This window comes from Crinia signifera, chromosome 4 (genome assembly GCF_055691185.1).
Source record: "Crinia signifera chromosome 4, ASM5569118v1, whole genome shotgun sequence".
Classification (NCBI taxonomy): domain Eukaryota; kingdom Metazoa; phylum Chordata; class Amphibia; order Anura; family Myobatrachidae; genus Crinia; species Crinia signifera.
The window spans coordinates 278,246,698-278,264,819 of record NC_139220.1 but is presented as its reverse complement, the minus strand read 5'-3'; the positions used below and the strand labels follow the sequence as shown (position 1 = coordinate 278,264,819).

Genomic DNA, 18,122 nt, shown 5'->3' with positions numbered 1-18,122 from the left:
GAAGCTGGGCAGGCGTTTTGTAGCCAGGCAGGCGAAGCCAGGATCCGGCGGGTGGGCATGCAGTGAAAACGGGTGTCGGGAAGCCGGAAGCACGCTGTAACCTTGTCGCGCTGCGCAGAGCAGCACTGCCAGGACGGGAGTAGCCGGGCAGTGTCTGAGCACTCGCTCAGACACTGCCTGGCTTTAGACTGCGCATGCGCAGTCTATTCCCGGAGTTTTAGAGGCCAAATCCTGGGATCCCGCCGACCCCGGGATAGGCCACCCTATGTAGGACTAAAAGTCTGCAACTTTATCCAATAGTTGGACTAATAAGAAAATAGAAGCATAGATAGGCAAAAGGGATGATAGAGTTACAAAAGGAGAAAGGAAAAGGAGAGAATAAGAGGCAGAGGGGGGGGGGGGGGGGGGGCACGGATCCTCGGTAGAGGCTCCTGGATTGTGTCATTTACTTAGACTTTAAGAGTTTCTTTTTCTTCCCCTCAGTGTTTTGACTTGGAATCCTACCTGCAGCTGAACTGTGAGCGAGGGACTTGGAGATGCCCTGTGTGCAAGTAGGTGTCCTGCTCCTGTTTCCCACACCTCCCTTGGAGTCCTGTGCTAAGTACACACTAGGACGACAGATCGTAATTACATATTTTTTTTTTTAATCATCGACTCAATGTGTGGTCTGACATCGCAGCTGCATGGCATTTACATGTGCCGTCCCAGTTGTGATGTCACGGCGGGCTCTGCAGCAAGTGTACAGGTACACGCAGCACAATGCGTTAATATCTTGTGTGCTGGCGGAGCCGATGCGATGTGTCCATGAACGGCGTTGTAAGACATATTGCTGGTACACTGTTCACCCAGCATTATACAAGGATGTTTTCCTCTGCAATAATACATTTTTTTCAATTAAAATGCAGGTTTACTTACTACTTTTTTTTATTTTATTTTTTTGCGATCTTTTGGTCACCACATGAATGTTCTTTATTGAACAAGTCTTAGAGCCGCCAAGGAGTTGCTTTTGTTCCACTCATATTTAAACTATTTAAAATGTAATATTAACTTGGTGTAATTGTCAAATAGCTTGTAGGATATTACAGAATGTTTTGGTTCCATTACACTGCTGATAACATCAGTATGATTAGTTGCTATGGGTTACAGCATGTCCCTTTTTACACAATATTATATAATCCATTTAGTCTACGTTTCTTTCAAGGATTATTGATGTGTCAGCTATTGTAAGAAATCCCTTATCGCTAAGTAAATAGGATTATCTGCCCCACCCTAATGAGGATATGTTCCATTGTAAGAAAGGCCTTCTAGTGCACATTTTACTAATGGCATAAAATTGTAACGTCCATTTACGTTCTTGTTCGGAAATATGCGCTACTGGTTTTATGCATGTAGTACATAACTTCAGACACTAGATGGTGCCAAAGATATCAGAAACCTAGTGAAGGGTATACAATTAGCCTCCAAGAAATGTCATCAACAGAAAACAGACGTTTTTCACAGTTTCGGTGAACCGAAGTGGCTTCAAGCTGCCACATTACAGATTGTAGGGCCAGTGTACTAATCCTTGGAGATCGATAAAGGGGTAGATGTATGAAGAAGTGATGAAGTGCCTGGTACTTTATCACCAGCCAATTAGCTCCTGACTGTTGAGTTACAGGCTGGGTTTAAAAAGGGACAGTCAGGAGCTGATTGGCCGGTGATAAAGTACCAGGCACTTTATCACTTCTCCTCCCTTATCACTTCTTCATACATCTACCCTTTTATCTCTCTCCAAGGTTTAGTACATAGACCCTACATTCTGTAATATGGCAAGCGGCAGCTTATTGGCTGATACTTTATCGCTCTCCAATGCTTCGTGCATAGAACCTATAGTCTACATTCATTATATTATTCCAGTGCATTTCCTATTTTCCAAAAAAGCTGGACTTCTACCTGGAACCATTGTCATTTTATAATTCATCTAATTAAACATTTGTTTCCTATTTGTATGTTCTACTTTAGGTAAAATCATTGCAGAGCCGACTGTGCCACTGTATTGTCTGGCCTCCGCTGGGTCACTACTTCTGGGAGATCTGATTTTTATTTTTGTCCTTTTTGCAGTAAAACCGCCCTGTTGGAAGGATTAGAAGTGGACCAGTACATGCTGGGGACCCTGCTGTATATTCAGAAGTGAGTAATACCGAATAGCACTGAGGCTGTATGTCTGTAGTATATGGACGTTCTGTCTGTATGGTGGAGGGGGATCCACTGTCAAGCTTCATGATCTAATATAGATTCCATCTGATAAGATATTATCAATGTTTGAGGCCTGCAGGATGCTGTGTTGTGGGCTGTAGGTTATGTCTATGATCCTGATTAATGCTTTGTCACCTCACACTGTACTACGAAGTGGTCGGTTATTCTGCTACTCATCAGGCACTAGGGACTTTGAGCAGTATGGCAATAGGAAGTGAGCAACTTCTGAATGAACGTTAAAGGAAAAGCTACAGTAAAATAAATGCAGAGTCATTCTATTGTAAAATCTGGGTTGGTGTGCGAAGTGCTTTACATATATTTTAAACCTGGTTGCTTTGGATCGATCTTATAATGTGTAATCAATCTTCAATGTAATTTTGGAGAGGCTACTGTGTCTATAGCAATTATTCATTAGGATTCCACTTCTTGTCCTCTTCCTGCCCAGCTCTGACTATGAAGAGATTACCATCGATCCTTCGTGTTGCTGGAAACCGGTCCCGGTGAAGCCAGACACCCACGTGAAGGAAGAGTCTGACGGGCCAGTTCTCAAGCGCTGTCGGAGTCTGAGCCCCGCACACATGGTCATGCCGAATGTGATGGAAATGATCGCTGCTCTAGGACCAGGTTCTTCTCCCTTCAATAGTATGCAGTCAGGAGGCGGCGTCCGACCAGACTATGGTGGCCCGCAGGGTGAGTATCTTTCTAGAGCTGATCTATATGGCACCATGACTACTCAGTTACGGCTGCTGTTGTATGCTATTTATTTTACTACTTTTGTTGGTATCCATATTTGTGTAGACCGTCCCACAATGACATTCACTGTGTGAAACTATTCCAGATTTTTTTTTTTTAATTATGCAAGATCTTTTCATAGTCTTTTCCATGTATCAGTCACTGTCAGTGGCCCCTCTCTCAGCTTTTATTGTAACTAAGAGGGGGGGGGGGGGGTACACACTATGGCAACATTGGAATGATTTCCAAATTGTTGTGACAAACCATCTACATAGTGCCGGGGCGGCCAAACCTGTGCTCAACGTCTACCAACAGTTCATGTATGACAGGCACCCTGTGAATCTATAGAAGGAATGAATGCAGCCTGTTTGACCGTTGATGACTACAGCTGTGCACCAGCTAGGTGATTCGGAAAACGTGGACCATTGGTAGCTCTCGTGGACCACTTTGGCCACCCCTAACATAGTCTATTGTGTATGCACAATTGCGCATATGGTTGTGCTGCAGGTCAATCAGATAATATTTTATGCCCGGTTATCATTTCATCTCACCATTTAGTGCGTATGGCCAGTCTCACATGGCACATGCTGAAGGAATTTAGGCCAACAAGCCTTGCCCTCATTCTGATGTGTAGCGCCATTAATATCTCATTCTTGTCAGGCACTACAGTAATTTACATCACTTTTTTGCATTGCAGTCACAGGGTTCTGAACCAGAGGTATTAGTTTAGCTGTTTAAAACAGTAGATACAACTCCTACATACAGTGTTATCCATTCTAGCAATATTTACAAATTGACCTGTACATAACAGCTACGTAGTTATCTAAATAATTTCCAGAGGGAAAGCACTGCTGAGCTGGTGCGCAGGTGATCCATAGAACGGTTTCCACAGACCATGAAATCGCTGCGGTCCCACAATAGCGCCACATTACAGAATGTCATTAGATGGTTTAAAAAAATTCCTTTCTTAAAACTATATCAACTGAACAAGCTCAGATATTGGGGTCCTGATAGATTCAAGACATGCAGGACAGAGAGGATATGTGCCAAACTTTGTGCCACAGGGCATTTGTGAAGGTCAATGATGGGCAGAACCAGAGCTGGTGGCTGCTAATCATAAAATATGTGCGCAAACGGCAAAGCAACCACCAAATAACTGACCTTACTGATGACCGGGCAGCACAATTTATTTTAATAAAGTTTTTCACAAACTTGTCAATAAGAGGTGCTGTGAAATTAGTGTGGCTGCTCTATGGCAGGCATGGCAAAACTATGGCCCTCCAGCTGTTGTGAAACTACAAGTCCCATCATGCCTTGCCACAGTTTTGCTATAAGCGAGTGCTAAAACTATGGCAAGGCATGCTGGCATGTGTAGTTTCACAACAGCTGGCGGGCCATGCCTGCCCTATGGCTCTGTGATGTTAGGAAGTTTGGGAACCACTGAATTCTACACTGCATTTGGTTGGTGTTTGAAAATAGAGGATGTACAGATGTGACCACTTACATATAGTCTTAACCCTTCCAGATGCACCATGCCATGACTCGACTTGGTAGTGCCAGGTGTCTGTTTTTGTTTTTTTTGCCAAAGTTTTCTGTTAAATAGCATTTTATTTGCAATAAGTGAGCCAATGGAAAGCACAAGCAGCTTCTGTTGATGAAAATGATAAAGCATTCGTATTTCTGAATAAAGACATGTTGCAACTTACACTGTTTTATAAAGAAAACAATGTAACCATTCATTGCTTATGCAGACACAGCGGCAGTCACTCGATAAATATTGTCTTGCGGAATATCCGTTTAATCAGCAGAAGCTGCTTGTGCGTCTTATTTGTTACGTCTTGCAAATTAGACACTATTTAAAGTAGCAAAAAAAGACAAATCACACGGGGACTTGTATCGCATGGAGGGTAGATGTATGGGGGGGTACACACCAGAACGATTAGGGCTCAATTCCTTCAATCTGGATCCAATTCCGACCGATTGGATGCAGATTGTATGTAGATTGGGCAAGTCCAATTCCGATCCGATTCCAATCCGATGCGCGTCCCCGCTGTCGTTTTACAGATCCTACCTGCTGCAGTAAGGATCTGTAAAAGATCCATTCAACTGGATACAGACTCAGATCGGATTGGGATCAGATTGGATGCAGATCGTTAGCATTGATTGTTAGCAGATTGTGTGCTCCAACAGATCGTGTGAAAATCACACAATCTGCTAATCTACTAACAATCAGGATCGTTCTGGTGTGTACCAAGGGTTTTAACATAGTACAGGTGGGAAATTTTCTTCAAAGGAAAACAAGTAATAAAACACGAGGACATGCACTGAAACTGGAGGGAGGTAGGTTCAGGGGAAATGTTAGAAAGAATTACTTCACAGAAAGGGTAGTGGATAAGTGGAATAGCCTCCCATCAGAGGTGGTAGAGGCTAAGACAGTAGAACAATTTAAACATGCTTGGGATAGGCATATGAATATCCTTACAAAGAAATAAGGATTAAAAAGGGTTGAGTTTACCTGAAGGGTAAAAAAGGGGCAGACTAGATGGGCCAAATGGTTCTTATCTGCCGTCAAATTCTATGTTTCTATGTTTCTACCTGGCCTATGTGGACACATCTGTAGCCAGTGATATGAATTCCTAGATACAAAGCCTTAAAACCTGGGCCTATCCTTTGTAATATTGATATCATGCAAGTGTATTATAGCCGTTCCCACTGGCTTTATTTTTTATTTTATTTTGTTATTTTGGACACCTTGTTATCGCGGACAGAGATTAGCTGCCTTGTGTGGGGATAGAGGTTTTCTAGAAACAGGAGATGTTCTTAGCATTGGAAGCTGACTCCCCTCCCTTGGTAACTTCATTCATTTCTAGCACAGAAAAGACTTATCGCGAGGTGAGCTTGTAATGGGTAGCATAGGTGATGTGCCCAGCATTCATACTGTCATTTACTCCCATTGTAGGTCCTACTTTCCAGAATCCAGGGGGGTTCTCTGAAGGTGGCTTCCCTTCCTCCAACCCAGGCACCCCCACAATGAATGACTTCACCCCCAATGGCCCTCCGCCAATCTCCTATCAGTCTGACATTCCAAGCTCAATGATGAGCCAAGAGAAGACAGGAGGACCCCCAATGACTGGACAGGTGAAGTACTAGGAGTCTGACCAAATGGTGCTTCTTTTTCTGGGCATTGTTTTGCCCCTTTACTGGATGTTTGATTATTTTCTCCTTATTTGGCCTGGGTTTTTTAATATACAAAAGTAGCCATCGGGGTTGGCCATCAAGAGAGGTGTGCAAAAGGTGCACCACCCTGCTGCTAAGAGTTCAGGTAAAGGACAAACCTAGTTCCCTGCATTTGTTCTGTGACGTCATGTCACCACATGTATCGGGAGTGAGGCGTTCTAGGCCAGGGCACCTATGCAGCACTCATGAGCAAGGCCCACTGTGGCGTAACTTCATCCCAGTTGCCCGGAGGCAAGATAAATGTTGGTGACCTCCCCTGACGACAATCCTGCTTACCGCCACCTACAGCTATGCAGCACCTCCACAATGACCATGGAGGGCTGGAGCCCAACGGCAACCAACTCCATTATCTCCAGCGGTTCCACCCCTGCCACATCTGTCTACCCTACCTGTACCTATTATGGGTGCCTGCTGCACTTTTAAATGAGTTCTCCAACTTCTACAACTGGAATCTGGACTAGTTCTACTTGTCATTATACCTGCAGAAGCCTACTTTTTTATTGGTTTTCCCACATCTTGTTACTACATATGCTTAAATCGTAGTTGTGTAGACTTTTATGGCACCATACCAGTACGGTAGTGACAGGAAAATGTGTTGCCAATTTCAGTATTGTGCTTTGGAAACGTACAAAGCGTTTCTGTAAAATGAACAAAATCAGTCTGTTCTAAAGCAATTTGATCCATAATCAAAAATATTTTGGAGGGTTTTGTTTTAAGTGAACAACAGCAAGTAACATTCCATGTAAGCTTCCTGTGCAGTGTATTAGAAATAATTCTGCTCATCCCCGTGACAGGCCCACATGTAATGTCCCCCTGTGTGAAAGTGAGGATGGTAATAATGTTTCGGCAATCATAACACTCCTGACTTGTGGCAGTCTTTATTCCAAACAGTCTATAAAGTGCACTTTAGCGGCCAAATGATTCCTCGGGGTGACTCTCTCTAGTGCAGGGATGGGTGACCTTCGGCCCTCCAGCTGTTGTCGAACTACACATACCAGCATGCTTTGCAACAGTTTTAGCAAGGCCAAATAGCTAACCTGTAGCAGGGCATGCTGGGATGTGTAGCTCAATAACATCTGGAGGGCCAAAGGTTCCCTATCCTTGCTCTAGCGGCTTTGCTGATTGACCAATCAGCCTTCTGAAGCTGCTTCTGAGCACAGTGGTTGCACTCTATTGCCATTTCAGAAGCAAGAACATCAGTAAGGAAGACCTTGATGTGTGGTGTGACTCAGTACCACGTGCACCTACTTGAAAACTGGCAAAGCCTCCGAATAAAGTTGTAATTTCAGCCAGTAGCCTCATTGGCGCTGAGAATTGCATTCATTTTTATTACTTCTAGGTAAATGGAGACAATTTTTGGTGTCTGCATAGGAAAATCACTCTGGTAAAGGTATCAGTGTTTCAATCAACATATTCAGATTCATTAAGGCAACTTGGTTTCTGCATAGCAGACAGCCATTTTTGTAGCATGAATATACGGTACATGCAAACGTAACTTCCGGAATCATTACGGTTCAGTGAGATACCAAGTGCCTTATAGGAGGTCTCTGGTTCATAGATAGCCAATCGGCTGCATTATGAGGTGTTTCTTGGCCCAGCCGACAGAACTGCTGCTAGCACACCGAAATGTTATGTCGGTAATTCAGCAGCCAGTGCAAAACTCATTGATATCAGCCATAGGCGTGAATACAAGCAACATGTGACTTTCAACTTGTTTGCATGCTCTGTCTTACTGTGACCATTTTCTGCTTCATGCCATTACAGGTTCCTTCAACTGGACGCATTGAGCACAATCCCTCCCAGTCACTTCACACCTCCAACCTCAGCAGCCAGTCACCACAGCAACTGCACCATCGGAATCAATCACGGCAAGCGATGTCTCAGCCTGGAGGTGACCTGGCATTCAACCATTCTGTGTCAATGCCAGCTGCTGGTGATGTAACGGAACCCTCACTTGATGTAAGAGACGGCTTCTTTTGCGCTCTTCTTATGTCGCTGTTGTTTTGTTACATAGTCTAATTGTTCTCTCTGTATTCCAGCTTCTCCCTGAACTGACAAACCCAGATGAGCTGCTGTCTTACCTCGGACCCCCGGACCTTCCAAGCAGCGGCAATGATGACCTTCTGTCCCTTTTCGAAAATAACTGATGCTCCTTCCACATCATTATATACATTTTTATTTTTCACCATTCGCAACTTTTAAACTGTAGGTATGATGGGAGGGACGCAGAGCACAAGACCCAATCCGGATGTGGCCCAATTTGCCTCTATAGGTGGATACAGACTGATTCAGGCCATTGCACTATTTAAAATCTGCGGTGCTGCGCCGGCAGCTGTGGAGGTCTCCAATAAATATATTTGACTACTCTTAAAGGGACATCTTGAGATTTCATCACTTTAAGCAGCCAGCAATGTTTATCTGGTTTATACCTCCTGGGTCAGACAAAGGTGGTCCCGCAGCCTCTGCCATCACCCTTTTAAACATTCTTAGCCACTGAGTACCAGCCTGTATGTTGCAGGGTTGTTGCGCTGTTTTTATTTTTAATTCGGGGACCTCTGTCACTGGAAGCGAAGAGCACAAAGCAGGCGTGTGTAAGCATACACACTATTCTTTTTTGTAATTTAAAAATACATACATTGTTTGTGTGAGTGTGTGTATAAATGTATATTATTGCTGGTCCATTATTCAGAACTCATTCCTTTTGTGGGGCGGGAGGGAGGATTTGGTTTATAATGGATGCTGCAGGATTCTTGGGTGACAGTTGATTGTAGCTCCCGCAATCTCTGCCAGTGTCTGAGGTAATGTCGCAACATATAGCTATAATACAGAGGATCCGCTCTGTAGTTCTATGTCTTTGTCGCTGTATGTTTTTTTATTTTCCAGTATAAAAGCTTCAATACCCCAGGCAGCATCACCTACTGTACATGCAATAAAATGGGGGACTGCAGCTTTGAAATAGCTACATTATTCACTCTGCAGCAGAGTGGGAATCTGTATGCAGTATATTAATATATATTTATAAATATATATATATGTGTGTTTTGTGTGATATCACATAACAGAGGGAAGGATGCAGCATGTAACTGAATATCAAGTTCAAATGTTATCTACGCACAGTGGCGGCAGCCATTTTGTTGCTTCCATTTTACTAGGAACTGGGGAAATCACTAAATCACGTAAGCCTTCAGCAACGTCTGTGAGGAATGTCACTGAGGCGTGAGACACAATGATGGCTCCTCAGTGATTTCACGGGTTTCTAGTGAATTTATGAGCCGGTTTCTCATTGCATATTGGGCCAACCCACAAAATGGCTGCCTAACTGGGTTTAGGGGACAGATGCACTTTAAGTCACGAATGGGCAGTGACTATATTTAACCCCCAGGTTTTTATTGTTTTATTGGTACCTGGCAAGACTCAGTGCTGTAAAGACACACAACAACAACAATCAGTCATAGTTGTTTTTATTTATTTTTTTATTTTATAACTTTGTTTCTGGTTTTTAAAAAAGAAAAAGAAAAAAAAAAAGAAAGAAAAGTTGTCATCCTGCAAAAAAGGAATTGTCTTTTTAAATAAGCCATGAAGGAATTTGCTTGAGGTGTGGCGCCAGTTATAAAATGAAGTCCCCACCCTCGCTCCTCAACAACCGAAGTACAAATACATTGCAAGCCAAATATAAGTTAACTCTTTCCAGACACAAGAAAACAGGCCAGGGGGAGGGGGATCAGGCTGGTGAGGGTGGTTAAATGTCGGGTTTCTATTTACATATCTAGGGTTTGTGCTATGTGCTGGAAATATGTGCGTTTTGCAGAAATAAAAATATATATATATTGAAATTAGTTTTTTTTCCTTGTATTTGTTATGTAGTAGAACAGTGGTGTTAAACTCCTGGCCCTCCAGCTGTTGTGGAACTACACTTCCCAGCATGCCCTTTAAAAGATTTTATATAATGATTACTAAAACTGTGCCAAGACATGCTGGGATGTGTAGTTCCACAGCAGCTGGAGGGCCATGAGTTTGACACCACTGTAGCAGAACCTTGGTTGATTCTATTGATCTAGCCCCCTGAATGTGAAGGCCTTTACAACTGCAGAGGCACAGCTGCCCTAAGAGCAGCCTTATCCTGCAGATGGGACCACCCACGCCATTACTGCATTTGTGCCAAACTGTCTCGGTGCTACTCTGTGGGATGTGGCTAGAACACACCAGGAGACTGTGTGGAGTAATATGATATGGGGCACCTGTATATCTGTGTGCCACGGAGTCTCTGGAGGTTATTTACGAAGATGGGATGTGGCTATGGGCAACCAATCAGATTAGACTTCGCTTAAAGCTGGCCATACATCTACAGATCGATTGTCCGATCTGGCTGGTTGGAACAAAATCCTGGTAATATCTGGATGACAGTTTGTTAGTTTTATAGCATTTCAAAGCAAATGGTCAACTGTCATTTGCTCTCATCCATTACCAGGATTTTGTTCCAACCAGTCAGATCTGACCAGAAATCTGTAGATGTAAGGCAAGCTTTAGGTACTTGTGTAGTTTCACGGCGCGGTACTCTTTACCTAGCACGGCGCCCATCGCGACCATCGCATGCACTAAAAAACGGGTGCGATGCGATGCCCGCGATTTTCCCATAGGGATCAATGTTAAAAGTCAGATTGGTCGCGATTTTAGCGTTAATTGGCTCAATGCCCGCGATTTTTACATAGGAATCAATGTTAAATGGGCCACAGAGCCCTAATAGTCCCCCTGAAGTGTGAAATGGCCCCCACAATTTTTAACGCCACCCCACGATCAACGTGAACCCGAAGCATGGCGAGCGCAGCGGTACGCGTCCTCCGACCTTTTCATACCCCCACTATCCACGTCGGCGTGGAGTTGAGAATAGAATAGTGTGGCGAGCCCCGCGAGGGGACGCGGATACCTTCACAGGTAAACGCGTCCCCTTGCGGGCTTCACAGGTGTCCGCGTCGCCACGGACACCTGTGAAGCCCGTGAGGGGACGCGTATAACTGTGAAGGTATCCGCGTCCCCTCGCGGGGCTCGCTGCGCTCGCCACGCTTCGGGCTCGGTGGCTCGCTGCGCTCGCCACACTATTCTATTCTCAACTCCACGCCGACGTGGATAGTGGGGGTATGAAAAGGTCGGAGGACGCGTACCGCCGCCCCTCGCGGGCTCGCTGCGCTCGCCACGCTTCGGGTTGATCGTGGGGTGGCGTTAAAAATTGTGGGGGCCATTTCACACTTCAGGGGGACTATTAGGGCTCTGTGGCCCATTTAACATTGTTTCCTATGTAAAAATCGCGGGCATTGAGCCAATTAACGCTAAAATCGCGACCAATCTGACTTTTAACATTGATCCCTATGGGAAAATCGCGGGCATCGCGTCGCACCCGTTTTTGATTTACCCGCGATGCCCGCGATTTTTTACCCCCGACGCCCGCGATTTTTTACCCCCGACGCCCGCGATTGTAATCGCGGGCGCCGTGCTAGGTAAAGAGTACCAACGGCGCCACCGCGCGCACAGTCTGTGTCTGAAACTTGGCAGCCTGCCAGAGGCTCTGTTTAACTGTGCGCCTGCCGCTCTAGCTGTTATCAGGGCAGCGCGTGGCTGCTTTCCTTATGTAAGCTACGTTATCAGCGCTGCCTGGTCATCGTGGTACTTGTAGTTCCACAGTGAAATAGGCAGTCCTGCGCACCGCTGACAACGGGGGGCATGTAAACTGGACACCCCAGGAATTTAGACGCTAAAGCATCTAAATCCAGACTCCCTGAACTGTACACCCCGGGGATTTAGACGCTAAAGCGTCTAAATCAAGACTCCCTGCAAACCACTAAGATGGGGGCATCTAAATTTAGACGCTAGGTCTAGGGGTACACTATTAAACCTGTTCACAATGACACTAGTCGACATAACAGCTGTCGACCTTGTTAATTCCGCTATCCACGCCAACCCGAAGCGTGGCGAGTGCAGCGAGCCCGCGAGGGGCGGCGGTACGCATCCTCCGACCTTTTCATACCCCCACTATCCACGTCGGCGTGGAGTTGATTTTATATAGTGTGGCGAGCGCAGCGAGGGGACGCGGATACCTGTGAAGCCCGCGAGGGGACGCGGATACCTGTGAAGGTATCCGCGTCCCCTCGTGGGACTCGCTGCGCTCGCCACACTTTATAAAATCAACTCCACGCCGACATGGATAGTGGGGGTATGAAAAGGTCGTAGAACGCGTACCGCCGCCCCTCGCGGGCTCGCTGCGCTCTCCACGCTTCGGGTTGGTGTGGATAGCAGAATTAACAAGGTCGAAAGCTGTTATGTCGACTAGTGTCATTGCGAACAGGTTTAATAGTGTCGGTGTCCGGGTCCGACTAAATCCATGGAGGAAGCTGTGGAAGGAAACTATACTCACCTGTCCCAGGGCGACGTAGTCCAGGGAAGGGGTCTTTGCAAAAAAAAAAAACCGAGAACGCGAACCAGACGAACAGCTGAGCCGCACGGTACTCTGTGTACATCGTGCGGCCAATAGCGGCATTCGGGGGCGGAGCCGCACGATGTACACAGAGTACCGTGCGGCTCAGCTGTTCGTCTGGTTCGCGTTCTCGGTTTTTTTTTTTTTGCAAAGACCCCTTCCCTGGACTACGTCGCCCTGGGACAGGTGAGTATAGTTTCCTTCCACAGCTTCCTCCATGGATTTCGTCGGACCCGGACAGCGACGGTCGACATGGACAGCGACGGTCGACATGGAGCCAGAAGACGACACAGGACCAGAAGATCAGGACCAGGGCTACCTACGGGATGAAGATAGGTAAGTATTAGTATGTAAGGGCTTTGGATGTATTAAAGTTTTATTTTAAGTGTGTGTCAGTGTGTTTTATTTTACTATTTTTAATACTGTGGAACTACAAGACCCAGCGGGCCCTTTAATGCCCCGCAGGCTGGGACTTGTGGTTCTCCAAGTCCCAGCTTGTGGGGGAGGCTTGCTGGGACACATAGTTCACCAGTATTAAACAATAGTTTGTTATTTTTTTTACACCAAGATCAGCCCGGTGACCACCGCCCAGGGTCACTGGGGACAGCACCAGGCTTCAGCCTGGTCAGGTAAGTCCTGGAGGGGGGGGGACCCCTTCATTGGGGGTCCCCACTCCCCCAGGGCCCCTGGTCAGGGGGTTAATGTTTTGGCCGCAGGACCTTATATCATAAGTGTCCCCCGGCTGTGACATTACCCTGCTGGCTGGTTTGGCCTGGGGCTGGTTCTTAAAATATGGGGGACCCCTAGTCATTTTGTCCCCCGTATTTTGGGAACCAGCCCCGGACCTGGAGCTGGTTGTTAAAAATCGGAGAACCCCTATTTGTCGGGTTCCCTGATTTTTAATTACCGGCCCCGGCTCTTTCAGCCTGGTGCTGGTTACAGCTGTGGGGGGGACCCCACGCTGGTTTATTTTTTATTTATTTAATTTTTCTATATTATTTTTTTTTTTTTTTTTTTTTTTTTTTTTTTTTTTTACACCTTGCAGCCTGCACGGATCTGACTGATCCGTGCAGACTGCCAGAAACATTCGTATTAGCGGCCGTATATAAGGCCAGCTAATACGAATGGTTACACCATCGGAGGGTTACAAAGCAGTCGTATCTGACTGCTTTGTACATTCCCCTCCGGAACACGACTTTGCATACGACTAATACGAAAAACTAGGTTTTTCATATTGGTAAATTTCCCCCACTACCCGGGATTTTAGTCCCGGTTCAAACCTGGGTTTTTAAAAATCCCTGGTCCATTGCAGGTAGCAGGACCCGGGAATTTAGAGGACTAAAATCCCGGGTAGACCCTTTTAGACATACCCTAGTCCCGGGATTGTGCGCGTGAAAAATCCTGGGATTTTGCCGTATGTCTGAAAGGGGTATTAGTAACCAACTCTGTTAGAAGATATAAAGGCATTGCTCAAAAGCACAGAACCGCATACCTCCCAACTGTCACGATTACAGCGGGACAGTCCCGATTTTCGGGTCCTGTCCCGCTGTCCCACCCGCGGCAGGCATTGTCCTGCTGTGGGGGTGGCAGTTGGGAGACCCCCCAATCTAATAGAATAGACGCTGTGCGCACAGCGTCTATTCTCGTATGAAAATGAGGTCGCTGCTAATTAGCATAAGCTGCACCCTCATTTGCATACGCCTTGCCCCCTTTTCGGGCGCTCGTGTCCCTATTTCCCCAACACAGAAGTTGGGAGGTATGGAACCATGAAGCATTGGATTTCCTACAGCTTTTGCAGGGCACAGACCAATAAATGGTAGTTATCTGCAGGCAGAGAACCCCGAAGTGCAAATACATTTTAAGGCACGCATCATTAACTATATTGTGCGTATACACTGGCTGATGTAGGTCATGTATCGTTAATGATAGCTGTATAGTGCATATTGTTAATGATAGATTGCCCAGTGTGTACCCAGCTTAATGCACAAAACCATGTGCACTGCAGGTGGGGCAGGTGTAAGTGGCAGAGAGGGTTAGCTTGGGGTGAGGTATATTGGTTCTGTGCAGGGTTAATACAGGCTGGTTTACTCTTTTAAACTGCCATTTAGATTTCAGGTTGAACACACCTCATCCAAATCCATACTTCTCTATCCTCCTGGAATGGCCGGGACTCGGGCTCCCAAAAATCCAGCCCCTGGGTAGGTGGGCAAGTCTCCCGCATGCTCCCCAAACCCGGTGTGGAGTTTGTGTGGATTGAGGGCCTCTCTTTCATCTAGTACACACACACACACACACACACACACACACACACACACACACACACACACACACACACACACACACACACACTACTTAGCTACACGGCAGGGGTATTGATCATTGGATAGACAGGCATAATGTCGACTACTGAATGTTGACATGCATGAATGTCGACATGGGGAAGGTCAACAGTCAAAAGGTCAACATGGGATTTTCTACTTTTAGCCCTGAATGTTGGCACAGTCAACGTGGACACTAAAAAAGTACTCTGCGTCCCCTCGTGGCTCCCCATACTTCAGGCTCCACGCCCTAGTGGATTGTGGGGCATGGAATACCGCCTGTCAGCAAAAAAAAAAAAAAAAAAAAGTGAAAAACCCCATGTCGATATTTTGACTGTCAATCTAACCCATGTCGACCTTCATAAATGTTGACTTTCAGTGGTCGATCTAATGCTTGTCGACCTAGTGACCGTATCCCTAGAATAGACAGGGTCCATTTTAATTTCCCAGAATGTTTTCATTTGCTGCCATCATGAAATGTCAGCTCTTGGGGCTCTTTATTCTCTGGTAGATGTCACAGCTGCCTCTGCATTTCTTTAGTCTGCTTTGTTCAATCTGCTGCTGATAATAGAAGTAGGCAGTGGAACATGGGGCAAGCAAAGACATCACTGCTGAATAAAGTTTTATATTGGATTTAAAAAAAAAAAAAAGATTAAATGTGAATTTTCATTGTGGCCTTAATTCAGATCTGTAGCACGAATTGCTGGTCCTCCTCCTCCATTCCAGGAAAGCTTGGTTACGTCCAGTCTGTGTTTATAGTATAGATAACATTCTCGATGCTGCAAAGACAAAGCACCTCCATGTCTGTATATGGTCAAGAGACAGACACATTGGATTTTGGGCCAATCTTGGCCCAATCCGTCAGCATCGGGTGAAATCGGACAAGTGTATGGGCACCTTAAGTGCGTATCCAGCTTTACACAAACACTCCTATCCAACACTGCCAATTGTTTAGGGTTGTCCAGTTTGATCTGGGCAAGAAGCAAGCCTCCCATTAGTTGGGACTGCATGTAAGTTTTGTGCGTGGTGACATTGAGAGAAGATTGTAAACTCAGTTTATTTAGCCCTGAATACAGCCCCTAATAACTGTCTCAGAGGTTTCCTAAAAGAAGACCGGGCTGCCCTAGTTTTCCCCAAATAGTTGTACAAGGACAATATGTAATCAATCCAAAAGAGGAACCCATTGATCCCTGAATTAAACATATAAAACCTCTCAGTAAGGTTACATAATATCTATAGATCTACTAACTGTGTGGAGTTTGTATATTCTCCCCATTCTTGTTTGTGTTTCCTCTGGGTACTCTGGTTTCCTCCCAAAAATATACTGGTAGGATAATTGGCTCCCAACAAAATGGGTGTGCATGTATATGTGGTAGGAAATATAGACTGTAAGCTCCACTGGGCCAGGGACTGATGTGAATGTACTGTGTAAAGTGCTGCAGAATATGTGTGCGCACTATATAATTAACTGGTAATAAATAAGTTGCGAGCCATGGTAAGATGGGAAATATATGCCATGATTGCCATGGATGCTGTACCACCTCCCATCTGAGGAATCGGAAAGCTGAGGTGGTGAAGGCAGAGACCGCCAAAGTTCTGCCATGGTTCATTGAGGATTAACCATGTTGCATGTGGGATCTGGGGTGTAACCGAGGTGGATTTACTAAGAAACCTGTCCATACACCACAAAAAGAAAGAAGGCTCTAACAAGATCCTCGCTACCAGTAAAGGGAGGGGGGGGGGGGGGTCTCCAAAATTAGGTTAAAATACAATGAAAACATGAAACACCCTTTAGTAAGGCAATATGGTCTAATGGTAGAGGATGGTAAAATAAATGACCATAGCCAGTGGCCCACCAATTCAGTAAGACTGAGAACACAGAAATGTCCTGAAAATGTTATAAAGTTCACCACCACTGGGTGGCAGCAGAGTCACACTAGTGCAGAAGTTCCCAAACTGCTGTGGCACCTTGGGTTGCCTTAAGTTGATGGTTCAGGACCGATTCAAACAGAAGTAATTCCTGTCCCTCACCACATTACTTGAGGAAAAAAAATATTAAATAAAATAAATTTGTGTTTCAGTCATCCTTAGATTCAGCTCTCAAGAAGAAACTTTGGTACTTGTTTCCTAGAACTGCGCCCACGATTTTGATCTTAGGCATCGCAAGGAAAAAAAATTGCGTCGGTCACATCGCATGCGGCCAAAAAAACCGCATGCGATGCAACCGACGCGATTACCGCAATTTTACATAGGGAACAATGTTAAATGGCCCAATTGACCAGATTTCACATAGGGAACAATGTTAAATGGCCCACAGACCCCAAATACCCACCCTGAAGTGTGAAATGGCCCCCCCAATTGTTAACGCCACCCCACGATCAACATCAACCTGAAGCATGGCGAGCGCGAGCCCGCGGTGTGCGTCCTCCGACCTTTTCATACCCCCACTATCCACATCGGCGTGGAGTTGAGAATAGAAAGTGTGGCGTGCGCAGCGAGCCACCGAGCCCGAAGCGTGGCGAGCCCCGCGAGGGAACACGCTCCCGAAACGTGGTGAGCGGACACGGATTACTTCACATGTATTCCGCGTGAGCTCGCCGCGCTTTGGGCTCGTATTCCGCGTGCGCTCCCCACGCTTCGAGCTCGGTGGCTCACTGCGCTCGCCACACTTTCGATTCTCAACTCCACACCGACGTGGATAGTGGGGGTATGAAAAGGTCGGAGGACGCGTACCGCTGCGCTCGCCACGCTTCGGGTTGACGTTGATCGTGGGGTGGCGTTAACAATTGGCATGCGATGCCCGCCGTTCTAGGAAACAAGTACCGAAACTAAGCCTAGGAGTGCCACAAACAAAATGTCTGATACTTTGTACGAGTTTTGCGGCTAGTGCAGTGGTTCCCAAACTTTTCAAATAAGGTATGCAAGATAGTAAAAGTACAGTAATATGCAGATCTCAGTAATGTCACATGTAGGGGAACAAGACAGTTACAAGTGATCACATCCAGCAATTAGAAACAGGCTCATTAATTATTAGGGGCCTTATATGGCTGCCTAGGCACTGTTCAGCTTGGTGGGTATGTGTTCCCTGTGTGATAACTGTACTGTCTCTGCTTAATGTTACCTACCTGGCTGTA

The 18,122-nt window shown here is 45.8% G+C and overlaps 1 protein-coding gene across 3 annotated transcripts in view; it reads left to right on the top strand.

The window, feature by feature from the left end:
* The window catches only part of ZMIZ2 (zinc finger MIZ-type containing 2), a 47,925-nt gene extending 37,885 nt beyond the window's left edge, over positions 1-10,040 (top strand). For all 3 annotated transcript variants that reach the window (XM_083184706.1, XM_083184708.1, XM_083184705.1), the window contains exons 14-19: positions 484-551; positions 2,101-2,169; positions 2,681-2,925; positions 5,927-6,105; positions 7,969-8,163; positions 8,244-10,040. In XM_083184706.1, the coding sequence (XP_083040832.1) occupies positions 484-551; positions 2,101-2,169; positions 2,681-2,925; positions 5,927-6,105; positions 7,969-8,163; positions 8,244-8,351 (864 nt within the window). In that variant the 3' untranslated portion in view covers positions 8,352-10,040. The remainder of the gene's footprint in view (positions 1-483; positions 552-2,100; positions 2,170-2,680; positions 2,926-5,926; positions 6,106-7,968; positions 8,164-8,243) is intronic.
* Positions 10,041-18,122: the final 8,082 nt, after the last annotated feature.